Raw genomic sequence first — 20,610 nt, 5'->3', positions numbered from 1 at the left:
ATTTTTTAATTGTTCTATAGAGCTTATTGAAAAAAATTGGATAATGATAACAAAATCACCCTGTATTTTCATTGAATCTTAAAAAAATAATAATACTCGACTGACGAAAGCCGAAATTTTTTTTGACTCGCGTGGGAACTGAAACTCAGTGGCATTGGCCGCATGGCCGCTCTTTCATCCATTGCACTATCGGTTCGGTCTATTATGATATTATTGTTATTTTTTAGATAAAATTCAGACAATTGTTTTAATTTTTACTTTTAATACAGCGAAATATTTCTTAATTATAAACTTGTAAAAATAAACAACCTCAAGTGGTATTTGAACCCACGGCCTTTCATTCGCCGGGTCCCTGCTCTAACCACCGCTATCTTAGCTATGAAATAAGCTGAAAGTACCTAATGATCGAATTATTATGATAAAGTCCTAACAATTAATAAAAAATAGCGCTACGACGACTATGAAACGCTACGAGTAGATACAAAAGGATTTAACAATGCTTTAAATAATTATTTTAAGTACTTTCTTCTTTTAATTGTTTTTTTTTTATTTTGAGATGGTTCCCATATTGAAACTATGAAAGTGTCAAACTTATTCTTCAATTCTTTAAACAATTGAAAAATTGGCCGGTAATCGAATAATATTTTATTTAATCTACCATGAAGTACCATGGCGAGATATCAATTTTCACACATGTTAAAAAAGCTTGGTAAAAAAAGCTTCAGCTATGCGTTAACATCGCATTATTAAAAAAATCCTAATGATTATGTTATCTCTCTGGTTTTACCCAACTGAAAATAACCATTGAACATGCCTGTATCATGCATATGCAGAAGAATATTCGCCTATATTAATATTTTAAGTAGGTAAGTACCTGTGATTTGTGTCCGTTTCAACCAAAATACGTCCACAGCTGGACAAAGGCCTCCCCCGAGGATTTCTAAAATGTCCGTCCCTGCGCTGCGGCCGCATCCAGATTTTAGGGTAACTTTAATAGGTTTGTAAAAATTGCATTTGGAACTTTACTACGATTACATATTGGCAGTATCTAACCGGTAAAATCGGACGGGTCGGCTTCATTACAGCGATGTTCATTATTTTTGTTGTAATTAGGCAAATTAAATGTGAGCGGGGCTCGCGGGCAAGGCGGAGCCGCGGCGCCCCATTGGCCGGGGCCGAGTCCGCCCCTCGTGTTAGGCAGCGCCCCTCCCGCTTGCCGGCGGCTGCCAGCTCCGACCGCTCACCTCACTCAGTCACTATCGCTACGGCCCGTGAAGTGTATCGTGCATCGGTGGCGAACCGACAGTGTTGTGACGGCGAGTGTGTGTGCGATGCTCGGACGGTGATCGAAGCATGGTGAATTACGTTAATCCGCTCGCCATGTACCAAGGCAAGAGCGGGCAATACGGCGGCGGCTGGTACGGCTGGCAGCACCAGAACTTTGAGGAGCAGCAGTGGTGCGCGTGGAACGGCGCGCCGGCCGGCGGGGAGTGGGCGCCGGATCCGCACCACTTCCCTAAGAGAGAGCCGGGAGACCGGGAGATCGCGGATATTCCTTCCCCGGCGAGGGGAGACCTAGCCAGCCCAGGGGAAGGTTCTCCAGGCTCGAGGCCCGCGCAGCCGCCGGCACCGCCGCGCTCCCCGTATGAATGGATGAAGAAACCTAATTATCAGACACAACCTAATCCAGGTTTGTAAAATTATGTACCTACTATGATATAAGGTATTCGTAATAGGTACCTGAATTTACAATCGGCTGTTAATCAAAGCCTGAAAACTCTGAAAAAAATGTATACAAACATCTTTGTATATTTATTTACTATGTACTTATATGAAATAGGTTTTTTAAAGATTGCGTTTATAAAATTAAACAAACTTTAATTTTGTTTCAAACATTAAAGTTTGTATTTTTAATAGAAATGAGTTAAAAACATTGCCGGCGGACTGAGCGCCGCGCGGGAATATTGTTGTTGTCAAAATTTTACCCAACTACCCACAAATTGGTGATTTATAGGGACCATTCGATAAACGAATAAAGCTTGTTTATTATTAATTATGCTAATGATATAATAGGTAACTAGTATGATTTTATGGTTGACATAAATTAAGATCATAATATTAAGTAGGTATTATGAACTGTACAGCTATAAAACTTATTATTAGCCTTATTAAGTCATATAATACTTTTGTTGTCAATTTCTTTATAATTAAATTTATGAATGAAACCTCTTTTCATAGAAATGTAGTATTATGTGAAATTGATTAGGTAATTTGTTTTACTACGAAAAGTTCGTAGCATCAACTTAATATTGGACATTTCATTTTAAAATCATTTCTTAAATATTTTTGTTTGTTTACCCACTTAAAAATACGTTTATGGACCAAGTCAGTATCTCAAAACCTCTGTTTTGAAAATAATATGTTTGCTAAAATAAAATCTTTATTTGCTACGAAAATTCGTAGTAAGTAATTAATTAAAAATGTGAAACTTTTGTTATCACTTCCAGTTCTTTCGGGCACAAGTATTGTTACAAAGAAAAGCTGTTCTCGCGTTGGTTGATAAAAATTAAAAACTTGTTTTTTAAAACTACTTAATAAAATAACTCATTGTTTAGGTATATTTTACTGCGATCACGACATACCTATTTAAAAAAAATGAAGCAAACTTTCAAAAGCTCTAAGGAATGTTTTCCGTGTACCTAATAAATAAAGGGATTAATTAATAAGCGTATTCCTGATTAAACATTATATTTACATTTAGGCATGTAAACTTAAAGGATTAATTTTAGTGAAATCTAAAAAGGCAACATAATTTTATTATAGCACCTATATGAACGTATTTTTGTATTTTTAGCATCTCCTCAAGGCAAACAAGTATATAATAAAGAATTAGATACAATGAATGTTGCGTTGTCAATAAAACAAATGAATTGAGAACTGTAGTTACCTCCACTACTACTTATAAATAAACATAATTTATTATATTTAGCGTATTCTATTTGTTTATTTGAACAAAATTGCCTCAAACATGGTTGTTATACCACCACAATCCAGTCTTTATTTTCATACACTCCAATTTTAATTTTCATACAAATCGGATTTTGTAAAATTAAAAAAAAAATGATGATATCAAATTTCTGACTTCACCATATATCATTTATATGCCCATGTTCACATGGGNAACATGAGCTAGTGTCGGCTCATATACCCATTTACCTAACACCCTGTATAGTGATCTGCAATCATCCGTATGCTGAAGTTGTAAAAAATATACTAGAACATTTTAAATTACACAACTTCACTTAAGTAATCGTTGGGAAAACAGATATTTCATGCGCACATTATACATAATATTAATATTAAATACTAATAAAAATATTAACATCTTAACACCTTTCAAGACGTGCTTCAACGTCATATGTGCTAAACATTCACTTCATTACCGTAATATCATAATAATTATGTATATTTTCTGTATACGGGACTATTCCCACCTCTCGTTCCCACCACTGCAACTCCTGTGTAGCCAGGATCTACAGCTTGACCGCCACAAAAACCCAACCAATGAAGGTCAAGTTTGTCTCGGGGGAAAGTTAAACTGTCATTGGACCCGCAACGAAATTAATCAGAAGAACATAGGAGGAGTTCGAAATTAAGGTTCGACTTCCCTCCATTGCAAAGCGGATGACAGGTGACAAACAAAGGTTTAAAACCTATTATATTATAAATATTTTCTGTATAGCATAACTTTAATTTCCTGAATATTGCCCATAAGGTACTATTTCTTTGTAATGTCAAAAATAGTAACATTTTACTAAATGGAAATAAGCAAAATGAGTAGGTACCTAGTTCACAAAACCTCTCTAACCCGTCTGGCCAGCGTAGGGTGTGTAAGCTAAATCTTATTTTGCCTCTAGAACGGATTGTGCTCCTGCAATCCTAAATGATCTGATGATGAGATAAACGAAACAATTTTTAAAATAACTAATATCCGAAAAGGTTGTACCAACTTTTACAGGATTTCCACATGTAATTAAAAGAAAATAATAGGGTCTGCGCACACTGCGAACGCGGGTTCCCCGGATCCCGTTTTGTGTGTAATAACAAATTACTATAATCTTTTTTATAAAAAAAACATAAAATTATGATCAAAATTCGTAAAAGACTGAAATTAATTTTCATTAAGACACTAATTCATAACCAAATGTATGGGACATTTGGTCCACTAATTCATAATGAAAATGTCATTCTCAATTTAACATGGTTATTAATCTGTCACTAGAGCAACTTGTTTAAGCTTCAATAACGCTTTTTCATTAGATTCATCTTATTACATCTGAATTTGAGAAAAAATACAGCCCAAATGCCATGTCAAAGGAAATTGACCATAAAACATTACACCGATGAGAAACTGGTTTGCCTAGCTAGATGGTAAATGTTACGGTTTGCAAACTAGTATTACGAGTTGGCTCTAAGATAATTACTATTTTTGCAATTACGTAATACGTTTTTGTACGTCAATTAGACTTTTAGGCGTAGGTACATGTTTTGTTTGCTTAAATTTTATTCGCTATTTCATTTTATAACTAAGACTTAAAAATTTATTATTTATTTAATAAAAAATTAAAAATCAAAAGAAAAGCACCTTAATTTCGTTTTTTCCATGTCATGACAAGTTAATTAAAACTAATTTATTCTTCTCATTCATATAATTGTCGGCCGTTTGGTGTAGTGGTTCAGAACGGACTACTATGCCGAGAGGTCCCGGGTTCGATTCCCGGCCGGGCAGAAATTGAAATGATGAATTTTAATTTCTGNTTTTGACGCCATGTGTTTAGCTTCTCCTTAGTGCTGTGCTCTTCTGAATTAAAAGTCATCTCTCTCTGTTTTAAATTCAAGGGTGTCATGTTGTCGTCTAGCTCTATCACAGCTTGGTGTATAAGACTGTTGGTTTTACTGTAGAAAAATTTACGAATATTGCTAAGCTGGCCTTCCCACAGAACTTTCAAATCAATCAGTCCTCTGCCTCCTTTTTCTCGTTTGATGGTCATTCTTTCAATAGCTGATTTGGGGTGTAGATATTTATGCTTTGTAAGGGTGGTTTTTGTTTTTATTTGTAAGTTTGATATGTCCGTATTGGTCCATTTTATTACAGCAAAAGAATAGGTAAGTACAGGTATAGCGTAAATATTTAAGGCTTTAAACAGGTTTTTGGAATGTAAGTGTTTTCTGCATAGTATATTGACGCGTCTTAGGTATTCTGCTATTAGATCTTGTTTTATTTGCGTGTGATTTATATATTTATTTTGTTTTATGCCTAAATATTTGTAAGTATCATTAATGTCCATAGATTTGATATGTATTTCTTCATCAATGTTGTAATCACCAGCCAGTATTTTACCTTTATGTATATGTAATGTTTTGCATTTATCAAGACCGAACTTCATATTTATATCTTTGCTAAAGTTTGTTGTTATTGTTAATAAATTTTCCATATCTTTAGATGATTTACCATATAATTTTATTATTATTAATTATCCTCTTTATAAATATGATGCATGGATTTCTGCGATTCATGGATATGGTCTATCGTAGACTTTGACATGTTTCGCCATCAAAAACAACTTTTTAAATAGCAAGATCTTAACAACTTTTCTTAAACTTTTATTTTATACAATCTATCTCTATTACATCTAAATTGTTTCAGCAGTTAAAACAAAAAACAGACAGATAGTTAATAGGCTTATTGTTACTCGTAGATGTTGTTTAGGAGCCAACTCCCTAAAAATTTTCAACCCTCATTGTTTTATTGACCGGCAGAACATTTAGCTGTACCATATCATATTACATTCAATGCATTCGTAATTCTCTCTAGCTATTTCGAGAGCGCAATAATAATAATCATTGAGCATAACATTAGATGTTATTTTGCGTTTACTGGAACCGTTCTGTGTTAACGCGTGCCTTGGGATCGAGTGCACGGAGTGAGCAATTAATCCCGGGATAAATCCCGTATCCCGGGCCCGACGGGGGCGGCTCCGAGCGACAATCACCGCGAACGGCGCCCTAGAGACCGCACGAGTTAAATCTTTGCCAACTTTGCGCCACAGTAATATTGTACTTTATTTCAAGTTGCAGTCGATGCGGTTAGAGCTAGTTGGCACGGCTTATAAAAGTCAAGGCGGTGTTGAAATGTTACGGTATGAATGTCTGATATTATAAAGCGGGGTCACATCGCGAATTTTGATTTGTGTGATTTTTTTAGATCGTAATTTAAGATAATTCACACATTTCGTTTGAAAATATCAGCATCTAATTTATTTTATTTATAAAGAGTAAATAAATAAATAAATTAATATTATTATTGAAGTAGGTAATATAGTATTGGACTATTACATCTTTTAATTTTTATTTGTAAAAAGCGCAACTAAAAGCTACTTCAATCTAGTCTAGTCCAAATATGTATCGTTGTCCAATTTTATTATGAGTCAATTGTTCAATACATTGTAGAATTGTTGATACCTATGGTTTGCAGTTTTGTCGCCCTTATAAAATACTTGTACTATCAGCAATCTTGGTATGCATTCTTGTCGAGGTTTAACATTAGGTCGTGTTTGTACAACCCGGTCCATTTCGGAGAAATATATCACTCACATTCACTAAACGGTGGGCTGACTTACTCTGCGGGGCGCATGTCACCGCTTCACGCTAGCTAAGATGAATGCTTTTAACGCCTCTCTCTATCTTTGTTGTCTAAATAGAAGCTTTAAACTTATCAGTGACTTATAAGCCTATTACTTACTTTCGTGGTGGGGAGCCCGCGGGCGGTCGCAAAAAATCAGGAACGAACAGTAGGCTGATCATTGTTTGACGTCGTTACTAATCTTTTTGACGTCTTGTCTCCACTTTTGGAGTCACACAGCGTGTGATTATTTTAGCAATAATGTCAAAGAAGATTAACGACAGGCCAGCAAGATGGTAGACGTAACAATGACGCAGCCGCACTGTTTGCCATCAGTCACGTTCTGTTACCGTCATTTTGCGTAATGATGCATCGCACTGAACATTTGTTTTTGTCTCAAGTCACAACAGAAGTGATGAATTGTAAATTTCTTGATAAAATGGGCCTAATTTAGTCTTCAAACAATACCTATGTGTCTTTTTACGAAAAGATCTAAAAATAAATCAATTTAGCTGTTGCTGTGGACTCTATATTAAGGATTCTTTTTAAGCCACATATTTAGAGAACAAATTGTTAATTACTAGTGACCCGCCCCGGCTTCGCACGGGTGCTAAATATACATATAATATAAACCGTCCTCTTGAATCACTCTACCTATAAAAAAAACCGCATCAAAATCGATTGCGTGGTTTTAAAGATACACACGGACAGACAGCTGAAAGCGACTTTGTTTTATACTATGTAGTGAAGTAGCGTTAGTGAATTCGCTACATGCATAGGTAATATTAATCGTATGGAATCGAATGTAATGAATGATCGGGGTCAGGCCAACACACTTCTGCATTCGCCTTTACGAATATTACCAAACCGAATTGGTTTTCCCGCATTGGTTTAGCGCTCTTTTAGATGACCATCTTTCTTTCAGTTATTATGTAAATCGCGAGACGAATATTGCTTGCGTTTTTGTATCCAAATAAAAAGTTAAATTGTCAAAGAATAGACATAAAAGTAATGTGTTGTGTTAACGATTCGCAGCTCATTGTATGGGCGTTAAAATAATGTTGTGTGCGTTGGCCGGCCCTAATAGAGGCAAAGCCGCGCATAAAGTTGGTCGCTTTACGACCCGCCCTCCGGCCCTCGTACCCTCAGAGCCCTCCTCGTCACGATGAAATAGAAAATAAACGCTATAGACAACACAGAGATCGACATTTTTCGAAGTAAGTAATCGTTGATAGCTAAAGTCGGATTTTTCAGAGGACCTTCAATTAAGAACTTTGTTTTCATAATTAATCCTCCCGGAAATCAAAGTTTGAATCGAGCGATTTGCCGTGCGGTATTTTTCAGATATTATGATATTTTCATGTTCTCTACTCTACACATCGCCATAAGAAATACGGACTTTTACGACTCTACATTATAATATATTTATTTAACTGTAATTTGATTTCGTTCGGATTTGATTTGATTATTAGAGGAAATCATACTGAAAACTGTTACGTACTCTTTCATGAAAAAAATATAAAACGTCATCTTCCTTTTCAGTGTTCACTAACTAAAAAATGTTATTACCAAACTTCATGTATTGTTTTCTCTGAGAAAAAAACAAAGATGGGTTTGTCCACGAGATTTCTTTACGTGGACATTTTTAGATATTGACAATAACACAGGGCTCAAGAGATACTTCACAAAGCAATCAAATCTCATCTCGGGCATATCTTTCAGGAATCGAATCAATTTCTAGAGAGCATTTACATTATCAAAGTGGCTAATCTTGCTGATACCGCCGCTCCCTCGTCCATCAAAAACGCATTACAAGAAGGCAAGTACACGATATGACGCGGGATTGAGTCAACACGTTCAAAGGCGCCGCTATCGATATTTATCACGTATTAACAGTACGCAGGATTTCGGCAGGCCGACAAAGTGTCCGACCGCTGATAACGAGTCGATTAATTGTTTTCCATTCAGCATTCACGCCCTATGTCCGACAAGCGATTCTATGTTCGATACGCACAACACGTGTAGTTATTAGTCGATGGTATCAATGGCGAAATTAAAGGGACCGCCATGTATCGATACTTAATTAAAAAAAGATGTCCCGACGTGAGACAGTCCATCCTTATCACGCACAATCGCGATAAAGTAAATGGATTTGTACTCGTACACCGTTTTACAAAAATACGATTATTGTAAGTCGATAGTTAACTATTCTGAAATACCACTTAATACTGTACTATCTGCTATTATCTTTGTTTTGTAGTTATAAATATTTCCTTTGATCTAACTAAACCATGTTTCCTAAAGGTTTATCTAATGTGTAGGTAGAGCTCTGTCTCTAAAAAAGGGTAGAATATTATTTTTTGTATTTTCTTTTAATAATAGAATAACATGCAAAAGAACATCTTTATTTGATTACTCGTACATAGGTACATACACATGAAGATACGGAATATCTGATTAATTGAACTGATATCAATCTTTGAGTAGATTGGTTTTAGGTGAAATATTCTATCAGACTGTGACATTGAACACCAGTTTCTGCAATGGTGTGATGCTTCAAATACCTTCTTTGTTCTCTATAAAAAAGCGTCGTCGTCGTCGTCGTTTTAGCCAAATGACGTCCACTGCTGGACAAAGGCCTCCCCCAAGGTTTTCCATAGTGAACGGTCCTGCGCTGCCCTCATCCAGCCTCTTAAAAAAGCCTAATTGCTGGCTAAAATCAGATTTATGACCATAATCTAAACAAAACAATATTGAGACACGATTAGCGCGTCAAATTGAATGAGCGTTATCGTGTTGACTGTAAATTGTTTTAATAAGTATGAGCATACTTAGTATTATGTTGCAATGACTATGGCCTAACTTTACGATTGTTTATGGTACGGTGTTTAACATTATAAATAGTAAGGCACTATAAAGATATTCTAAGTCCTGAGTGATTTATCGTGGGAACGAATGTTCAGTGTTTGTTTCAGATTCCTAGAGTTATGATTTTATGATTCTTTATGAATATTTCCTTTCTAACTTCATAAATGTAATTAATCGCTTAGTTTGAGAAAGAATTTTTCTCTTTTTTAATTTGTTTACGAGGAATATGTCGCTTTGTCATATTTAAGGAGTATACCTAGAGCATTATGATGGATGATATTCATAATTAGAACTAGATCTATTTTAAGGTAATTTTTGATAATTTTGTCTCTCTTGATTACCTGAAAAGTGATTTCAACCTAGATTTCAGTTAGGTACGATAAATGAAAGATAATCACTGGTGGTGTTTGAGTAAAGTAATTTACATTATCCAGTGCAAACTATGACAAATACCTATTGAAAATACACATTAAGAAGGCACGTCGTTTATCAAGTAATTTCTAATTACCTAGTTAGATTGAATATTTTATGTTTTATTAGTTTTACAGTCAATCTTGTTTAGTGTTAGCAAGAAATCACAATCATAATTTATTGTTTACCACAAGTAAATAAGAGAAATAGATAACTCTGACGTTTGTTACATATTAGGTATGAAGTGTACAAATTATGTATGAAACTTATACCATTTCAATATTATTAATATGTAAGTATTCACTCGTATTAATGAATGTTCCATAAAAGGATTTTCATTTAATCAATGTCAATGATATCAAACGCATTAAAATATTTTGAAGCTTCCTTAATATTTTAAGCTCATATTTTCATACATAATTTAAAGGTCAATTACATACATGTACTACCTACATTTTGAAAACGTAAATAGATTTTTGCGGGCAATTCTCCAATCCCAACTACCAACTCGCCTCTTTCAATACATAGTCGACCTACCGTCGGTATTCCATGTTACATTAAAAGTTTTTGTGGTCTTTTTGTCTGGCGTCGTCTACCTGCGTCCCGCGGGCCTTGTACAGTGCGGCGCGCGTGTCCGCTTCTGGATCCTTTTCCATCGACATAAGGATGGTATGGCTCGTGTTTTTGCACCTGACTGTATTCGCGTCTAGGGTTGCCAACTTTTTTCCAAAATATAAAGTATATCAAAGGTCGGAGAAGGAAAACAAATAGTATTGAAAAAAAAAAAAACAGTTTTGCTCTGCATCCCGAACCAAAATGTAGTGTTGGGCATTTACTTTTAAAAATATCTATGAATACTAGTGATGCTTGCTGAAAACAGTATTTTATGTACTTTATTTTACTTTAACAGTAAAAAGTATAATTTAGTGCAAAACAGTATAAATAAATAAATAAATATCCCTGGACATTTTACACTACGCTTCTAGTCCCAAACTAAGCAAAGCTTGTACTATGGGTACTAGACAACGGATATAAACATCTTAAATACTTTTTTTTTGTAAATACATACATATTATACAGCCCCATCACAGAAATTAAAATTCATCATTTCAATTTCTGTCCGACCGGGAATCGAACCCGGCACCTCTCGGAATAGTACTCCGTTCCGAACTACTACACCAAACGGTATAATACTGTTCAAAACAGTATAGTTGGCAACCTTACCCGCGTCTCCCATCCCGCTTTATCTGGTGTGCAGCTATCTATTTACCCGCGATAGCCGCTATCCAAACACGCCGCCCTCGGCCCGCCCGCGCTGTGCCTACAACTTTTGGGTAGAATGGCCATGTCTCAATTTTCATCTATAATAATGGATTGGGAAATTTGACCTTTGTATCAAAGTGTGAATTTAGTCTGTGATGTTGCCGAAAGATTATTTCAATCACAGATGACAAAGAAGTTCAATGAACGTAACGGTTTGGTAGAGCTCAAGACTTATTGAAAAATTCAGTGTGGTTTACATCTTGGGACTCTACATTACAATACAGCGGCTACTCGCGATTTCGTTTGTTTAAAGGTACTCACTGTTGTTACAACAAGTTGATATTTTCAACTTGTTTCAACTTGAACTTCAAAAGGATTTTTCTAAAATATTAATTACGAGTTCTTATTCATTTCTGTTCAGAAGTCAAAATTTTAAGGTATTTCCTTTTCTCCTTATTTGATTAGGGCCTGTCGCAAAATCTGTTCTAACTAAATCATCTTCCGTACTTAATCCGTAACCCACTTCTGCATATGAAATGTAGAATCTCATTGACTTAATCTCATAGACTTAAAATGATTAATCGAACCATTAAAACAATAGCAATACAACCGTCATAAATTTTTCATTCCCGTTTAAAGCTCTACATATTTTGAGTTTGGAATTAGAAACACCCAACATGACAAATTCCTACATTCAGAGGTACGAACAAAGCGGCGCCCGCGCATTTGCCTCTAAAATTAACGCCTGCTATCAAACTCTGCATCGCCTATAGATAGTGCATCTGTTTGCTTTACCAGTTCTCCGCCATCCCTTTTGTTTGCTCATCTAACAGGAAATTTATTTAAGTTATAATTTTCTGTCATTCGAAAGAACACAAACTCCAAAGAGTTTATCAACACTTCGAAGTGATGTAGGACGACGTGTCAGCGTTGTTGACTTTTGACCTACGTGTAAAAGCGATGTGTGTAAATCATCTTTTTTCGTTGTATTATGCGATATGAAATGTAATGATATATAGTGGTAAACATTACGCTACGATTACACTATTTGTTCAAATGTTAAGTAAATTTAGAGAGCCTTAGATCATGAAAAACCTGGTTCTGCCGAGCCGAGAAAAAGTACCAGGTTTACTTAAANTACCTAGATATTCTTTTTTAGTTATTGTGTTTTGTGTAAGACATTATTGCCATTTTTCATGATGAGAAGCACTTCATTATCAAACTGTAAAATGCATGTAGAATCTTGTATTTGAAATTTAAACATTACGCAAATGTGTAATTCCACTCTGAATTCTCTAGCAAGTGACAAACATAATTTATGATGTTCTTAATACCGAGATAAGAAATATTTACACACTCCGAGTACACAACCAGACACCTGAGCTATGTCTTAGTGTTATGTACACAGATCTACGTATCTCAGTAATTTTACGTGTTGAGAAATCTACGAGTGAGATAAAAATAGTAAACAAATTTTACAAAAAAGTTTCATGTCACTTTATAATTGGGAATCCCGTGAATTCGGCAAAAAACCGAAGTTTAGCTGTTAATCTGTTACGAGTTGAAATATATCCTGTGTCATTGAAGTACGATTGCGAATGGTGATCATACGGAATAGTCATATTGCACCTATGTTGTGTTAGTGATAAGACTGAAACAGCGCTTACGTAGCTCGTTAACGCCTTTGCTCTATCTTTGAGTAAATATTCCATTTTAACCAAAAACCAAACTAGAGGACGTTTTTGATACTAGTTTTATTTTATGTAAAGAAAACATTAATCCAACCAAATAATTGCTTTTTCCAAAGGTTCCAGACTTTGAGTCTTTTCTACCTTTCGACGGATCCATATCTCTTTTTGAAACTGTTCTACCACACCTGAATTTTTAACAAACTCTTATGGTTTGTTTGAGTTCATGTGTACCTTTATTTTGTCACATTGATACTTGTCCCTGCAGTGTTTTTACCCACCTGCCCTACTCATCTTAGATTCGTCCTGTCCTAGTCTTCGTTTTTACCATTAGGTTCTTCATAAAATAATCCACAAATTCAAACAATCTAAAACAAAGAGTACCTAGATTTGACGTAATGACAGCCCAAATATTCGTCGTCAAAATATTTTCCGTCTCGAGGTGTGGTCCCGCTTGATCCCGCTAAGCCCTCTGTCGCGCCGCCTCTCTTCTCGCCGCCTGGATTTACGTTATCGAGCCCTCGGGACGGGAGTGGGACCTCCCTACCCTCTCGTTACAGTACTATAACGCTTTACAAACGATAAACCGACGAATTATCGCGTCATTCGCACAAGAAAACCAAACGCGAACCGCATTTGTTTTTCATCGTGAAGTCGAAGTTCAATTGTTTTTTTCGCATTTAAGATTTTTGATGTCATCGTATTTTGATAGGCTGTCTATAACTCATCCGTGCTTTAGTGAGTTTGGAGAAGCCTATATTCCTCCTACCATCTTATGCTAGGACCATTTAACACGCTTTACAAACGATAAACTGACGAATTTATATCGTGTTCGCACAAGAGGTTTGCGTTTAGTTTTTAATTGTAGAGTTGGTGTTCAATTGTTTTCTTACCTAAAAAGATTTTGATTTGATCGTTAGCTAATAAACGGAAGAATTAGTTATTGCGTTTTTCGCACAAGTTTGCTTTGCACAGTCGATATTCAATTGTTTTCTAACCTCACAAAGATTTTTTTTTTCGTAATTTCATTAGCTGTCTTAGGGGTTAGGAGAAACCTAAAAGTAAAAGTGAAATTATAAATGAGCTGTTTTAGTATTATGCCCCGTCAATTTGTGAATGTTCTGTGTTATTTACAAACAATACTCCTAAATGATAATTATGTCAATTGGGATAATATTATTGATTAAGTAATGTTGGTGAATGATGATGGCTTATGATATCATATTAACGCCCCAAAACGGTTCGAACGAACAAAAACCTCTATTATTCATACATCGTCAGTAAACAGATTTTGGCCCTTGACAGTATAATGTACAGTAGAACGTCATTTTGAACATGTTATTGCTTTTCACAGCATTCGGCTACAAGTTTATTACTAGTGACAAAATGTAAATGTGCTAACAAGCCTATTAACAGACAAACACTCAAATGATAATTGACTAAGATCAAAAAGTATGCAAACTTCACAAAGTATATAACTTGTTTACGATAATAGGATTAGGTAATGGTTTAATTATTTTTGGATAAGCATTACATCAATTATTTTGTTTGCTTCTTTGTTTGTATTTTGTAACTTGTATTCTACTTGACTTAATTAAGTTTAAATATTTAGGTACCTATATTTATATCCTGCTCACTCGTCAAATCTGGTCACTGACCGAAAGTTAAGGTCCATCCGTTTTACAAATTAAAAATCTGAAGTCATAGACTATGTATGCCCTGTAATTGGTTAAATTAATTAAATGTAATTCACCCAAGAAAAGATCGACGAAGATTTAGTAAAATGAATCGAGTTTGAGGTTCATTCGAAAAAAACGCCAGGAGTTAAATACACATAAATGAAAACTGAATATAGTTACCAGTTAAATACACATAAATGAAAAATGAATATATGTATTACTACGCTAAAAACTAACATTGATGTGAATAAAATTATGCTAAGTTGAATTGGAAGTGGGTGGGGCATCAGAGCAGAATGCATCCGAATAAGTGGGCTTGGATCATCCCACATGTAGACGGCCATTGCCGCGTTTAAAATGATAGAATCACTTTTTTGTTCTTTTTTTTACTAAGAAGAGCTTATATTATGGTGACTAAGTATATTGTGAATAGTATAATTATGTGAAAACCAGCAGACTGGGTTTACATGAGTTTGGTAGAGACGACTATGATGCTAATTGAGGACTTAAATATTTATATTTGAGCATTGTGATATACACAAATTCGTAGCGTTGCTCGAGATCTATCTTTTTATTGTAATTGTGTTTCTTGGTGAATGAAATAATACAATTTTATATTCTCCTTTAATAAAAATAAATAAATAAGTTGAAAGAATTAAGAAGGCTCGATTTCCACCTTTGGCAGTTCGATTTTTTCAAGTTATTAAAAAAAGAAGAATTAAGAAGATTCTGAATTAAAAAGTGTTAGTCATAAATACATAATTACTTACACATTTTAGTTAACAAGCTTCAGGTGTAATAAGTCTAAAAAAAGCTTTTTCTTTTGGCACAGGCAAAACGCGCACAAAGGACAAGTACCGGGTAGTGTACAGCGACCACCAACGANTCCTCAAGTGTCCGTTACAATCTAATTAATATTTAAGTATTCAAAAAGTAAGAGATTAATTTTGATACTTTACTGCTGTGCCCAGGAATCTAAGGCGGTTTCTGACAATGTCCTTTATATCGTCTTCGCACAAGAGGTTTGCGTTTGGTTTATTATTGTAGAGTTGATGTTCAATTGTTTTCTTACCCAAAAAGATTTTGATTTGATCGTTAGCTAATAAACGGAAGAATTAGTTATTGCGTTTTTCGCACAAGTTTGCTTTGCACAGTCTATTCAATTGTTTTCTAACCTTACAAAGATTTTTTTTTTCGTAATTTCATTAGCTGTCTACAGTAATTTCGTAGGCCTTCTATAACTTAACCGTTCTTCAGTGGGTTAATTAGGAGAAACTTAAAAGTAAAAGTGAAATTATAAATGAGCTGTTTTAGTATTATTCCCCGTCAATTTGTGAATGTGCTGTGTTATTTACAAACAATACTCTTTAATGATAATTATGTCAATTGGGATAATATTATTGATTAAGTTATGTTGATGAATGATGATGGCTTATGATATCATACTCGTATTAACGCCCCAAAACGATTCGAACGAATAAAAACCTCTATATTCATACATCGTCAGTAAACAGATTTTGGCCCTTGACAGTAACGTCATTTTGAACATGTTATTGCTTTTCACAGCATTCGGTTACATGTTTATTACTAGTGACAAAATGTAAATGTGCTAATAAGCCTATTAACAGACAAACACTCAAATGCTAATTGACTAAGATCAAAAAGTATGCAAACTTCACAAAGTATAGAACTTGTTTACGATAATAGGATTAGGTAATTGTTTAATTATTTTTGGATAAACATAACAAGATGTAAACATATCTTGTTTACGTCTTTGTCTGTATTTTCTAACTTGTCTACTTGACTTAATTAAGTCAAATCGTCACTGACCGAAAGTTAAAAATCTAAAAACAAGGTCCGTATTTCAAAGTCACGCTCAAATCTCTATTCCATTTCATCCATTACGATTGCCCTGTAAATATTGATGTCCAACTAACGAAAAATTTCGATCGATGATTCAATGAAATTCGAAAAAACTATAAATACTTATGAATAACTCTAGCAGTAACTAAGACACTGCAGAGTTAGGTACCTACACTAGATATGAATGACAACTGAATACAGTTATAATACGCTAAAAACTAATATTGCAGATGTGAATAAAAATGTGCTAAGTTGAATTGGAAGTGGGCGGGGCATCCGAGCAGAATGCATCCGAATAAGTGGGCTTGGATCATCCCACATGTAGACGGCCATTGCCGCGTTTAAAATGATAGGATCACTTTTTTGTTCTTTTTTTTTACTAAGAAGAGCTTATATTAATGTGACTAAGTATATTGTGAATAGTATAATTATGTGAAAACCAGCAGACTGGGTTTACATTAGTTTGGTAGAGACGACCATTATGCTAATTGAGGACCTAAATATTTATTTGAGCATTTTGATAGACACAAATTCGTAGCATTGCTCGAGATCTATCTTTTTATTTTAATTGTGTTTCTTGGTGAATGAAATAATACAATTTTATATTCTCCTTTAATAAAAATAAATAAATAAGTTGAAAGAATTAAGAAGGTTCGATTTCCACCTTTGGCAGTTCGATTTTTTCAAGTTATTAAAAAAAGAAGAATTAAGAAGATTCTGAATTAAAAAGTGTTAGTCAGAAATACATAATTACATACACATTTTAGTAAACAAGCTTCAGGTGTAATAAGTCTAAAAAAAGCTTTTTCTTTTGGCACAGGCAAAACGCGCACAAAGGACAAGTACCGGGTAGTGTACAGCGACCACCAACGATTGGAACTCGAGAAGGAGTTTCATTACAGCCGGTACATCACAATCCGGAGGAAGGCCGAACTGGCGGCCAGTCTGGGGCTCTCTGAACGACAGGTAACATTACTTACGTAACATAAGTAAAATTACTGTATCTTATACACTAACTGTATACACAAACATACTATGAGGTCTCACAGTGCGCGTGAACACACAGGCTGACACACGAACTAATCGCAGAGCTCTATTCAACGCTGTGCGTTCGATTTGCTGCTTCACTTAAGCAAGCATCGTTTGAGAATACGAGCTTAAGTCTCTACTTCTAGTCTACACTTTTTAGGACTTGACTTATGCCCGTTTTCACTATCAATCCCTAAATTTTAAATGATAGTAACTTACATTTTTAATATGAAGTATGGTAACACATATCAAGAATTTTGTATTCATAGGAGTCACTTAAATATTAGGGATTGATGATAAAAACGGGCATTAATGTCCTATGTCCCCTAGATGGGGCAGAGAGCGTCCACAACAGGCCTCCATCGCATTCGGTCTTGAGTTTCGCGTTTGATCTCGCACCAAGTCTTGCCGATTTTTTTTACCTCGTCTGCTACACTTTTTAAGGCTGAATAATTTTTTTTTATTCTATTTTCATTAACATTATTTTGCATGATAAGAAAATAGAAGTTTGCCTGGCTTGATGGTTGACGTATAAATAGCACTCCGACTGCGGCTCAAATCTCGCTGAGGACAAATTAATGTGCCGACCTATCATAATGCACTTAGTATAATTTAAGTTAAAACTAGACTATGAAAAAATAGACCGTGAACTTTGCATCCAACATTGCAAAATAGCTACCTTAATATTGTTAAAAATAGATATCCTACTTTCTACTTCTTAGAATAAAACTAACGGTAACTTAATTATGAGTTACTCGCCGAATGCGGGCGCGGTCCTTTGTCATAGAACCGACCGCAAAAATTTTGCATTCACGTTTAAATTACGGTTTCACCGATCCTTTGTCTTTTAATGTTATTTTTTTATTACACTCATAATGTTTTTGTTTATAAAAGCTTTCTTGTTGCAGGTCAAAATATGGTTCCAGAACCGACGGGCTAAGGAACGTAAGCAGGTGAAGAAACGCGAGGAGGTTGTGATGAAGGAGAAAGGTGATCACGCGTCGCTGCAGCACGCTCAACTGCACCACGCCACGATGCTGCACCACCAGCAGATGATGAACGGTATGATGCACCACCACCACTACCACCAAGGGGTGCTTCAGGGTGTGCCAGAGCCACTGGTGCCAGGTGTACCACCGGTGCCCCTCCTGTGACCGCACCAGGAAGAGTACAGCTCCCACGGTAATTATGTGCAGTGACAAAAAACAAATGAACCGTGGCCGTGACTTTAAACCAGTGATTTACCCATGCAGGGTAAAACCAGTGATTATTTACCCGGGTATAAACTATTGTGCGTAGTGCATAAACTCTTCGATATGACTTTTGTGACGCTTAGGGCAATTCAAGATGAAAAACCGTAAAAATATCTAATTATGAAGCGTTCGTTACATTTTTTGACCGGTGTTGTCTACTAAACATCTCCAAGGGACTCTTGCCTTACAATTTTAATTCGTGGGCTTTTTTGTGTGATCAGAACAATTTGTTACTATCTACGTAATAGGAGATTCTTATTCCATCTTACATTATCTTAAACGGTTACATAAAAATGCCTTTGTAAATTAAAACAAATACTTTTAAAATAATACTTTAATTATATTACGGAAAATGTAGATATACCCACCAAGTGTTTGATCCTATTCCTATGTCATTACTCGAAGAGGAATTTTAATTTAATTATTGCGCTGTAAATATAGATATCTATATTTTTATATTATTATAATAATTAAGATTATTAATTGATTATTAATTACGTGTTTAATTAATGTTTCTCAATGCCACAAATGCCAATTTGGTATTCTGACGAGATTGACTGAGAAATCCATAATTTCTAGGTATTGCTAAAGTATTCTTCATAGTGATGGTGGTTTTTCCACGTTGATTTATTATTAAAATTTTAGTAATTAGTAATGTTCAAAATACCTAAATTAATCATTACTTAATGGTTTAATCGAATTTATCTAAAAGTCATAAGAATCTCATACAATTTGTTATTAAAAATATACAATTTAATAATCAACGAAATTATTAAATTGTATAGTTTGTAGGTATTTGTGGCATTGGGAAATAGTTATTTTACGTTGATTGAATGAGATTATTCCTAGTTGTAATTGTTTTTTTGTAAATACTAGCTTAATGATTAGATTAACTTATGCCAGTTTCTAGTATAAAACACGGCAGAATCACTTAATTGAACACAAAACGAATTATGCCTTCTACATTTTGAAATTAATAATGTACATAACATCGTGTTTGATATACAGATGTGGGTACTGATTGTATTGAATTTGAATTTGATTTGTTAACTATACTTTTTTATTTATTTGCAGTATAATGTGAATAATTAGTTTATCTTGTTTTGTGATGATAAAATAATAATTGTGGTGCTAGTAACGTTTTGAATCATCCTTCATTGTGCATTACGTTTTTGACCATTCCATAGAATGTATTTGTAAAAAAATGGATAAATTCATGGTATACTTTGAGCTTGTTGTAAAGGGAATGTTGTGTTGATGTTTTGACTGTTTGTGAACACGAGTTGTTAGTATGTACGGAGCACTGTCACGAAACACATTTGATAAACTAAATAAAATCATGTTAATCTATTTTAATTTTTTTATTTCTGATTTCCTTTTGTTCAGGTACCTTTTATTACCTTATTTACATAATTTAGCACAATTTCAAAATAAAAAGTAATATTTGGACTAACTAAATTACATAATTAGTTTCACTTGTCTTTGTTCGGTATCTCATAACTTTAGGTCCCTCCTGAAATACAGATATTTCATAATATGCAATTGGAAGCTCTTAAGAGGAAAAAAGTAATACCTACAAGTTAGGATTTCATAAATTTCAGCTAAAAAATCATCAGTCAATTAACACATTGTCATAAAATAAACTTACTATAATTAAGTAACAATAAATTGAAAGTATTTTGGTAGTATCTTGATTAATACTACAATAGCAATTTTCAGTGTTAAGTAGTGCGGTATGCTTTAAGCACACATAATACCTCTTCAGTAGTCTTCAGTCCCCTTTTCTTCGTATTTATTGCTTATCTATTTATGTCAATACCACGTGCGTGAGTACATCCACGTCTAGAACACGAACACCAATGTAAATAGTTAAT

General features: G+C 34.6%; 1 protein-coding gene across 1 annotated transcript; it reads left to right on the top strand.

Annotated features, from left to right (window-relative positions):
* Positions 1–1,243: 1,243 nt before the first annotated feature.
* cad (caudal type homeobox) lies at positions 1,244–20,086 on the top strand. Its single transcript, XM_028302224.1, has 3 exons — positions 1,244–1,690; positions 17,275–17,420; positions 18,392–20,086. The coding sequence occupies exons 1-3, from the start codon at positions 1,354–1,356 to the stop codon at positions 18,635–18,637; spliced, it is 729 nt and encodes a 242-aa protein (XP_028158025.1). The 5' UTR covers positions 1,244–1,353; the 3' UTR covers positions 18,638–20,086.
* Positions 20,087–20,610: the final 524 nt, after the last annotated feature.

This window comes from Ostrinia furnacalis, unplaced genomic scaffold, assembly GCF_004193835.3.
Source record: "Ostrinia furnacalis isolate ACB-3 unplaced genomic scaffold, ASM419383v2 OfSCF1098, whole genome shotgun sequence".
Lineage (NCBI taxonomy): Eukaryota > Metazoa > Arthropoda > Insecta > Lepidoptera > Crambidae > Ostrinia > Ostrinia furnacalis.
This window is presented reverse-complemented; position numbering and strand designations above follow the sequence as displayed.

Coding starts and splice junctions, on each gene's coding strand:
- cad (XM_028302224.1), top strand. CDS start 1,354: ATGGTGAATTACGTTAATCCGCTCGCCATGTACCAAGGCAAGAGCGGG. Junction 1,691..17,274: donor TCAGACACAACCTAATCCAG/GTTTGTAAAATT, acceptor CTTTTGGCACAG/GCAAAACGCGCACAAAGGAC. Junction 17,421..18,391: donor TGGGGCTCTCTGAACGACAG/GTAACATTACTT, acceptor TTCTTGTTGCAG/GTCAAAATATGGTTCCAGAA.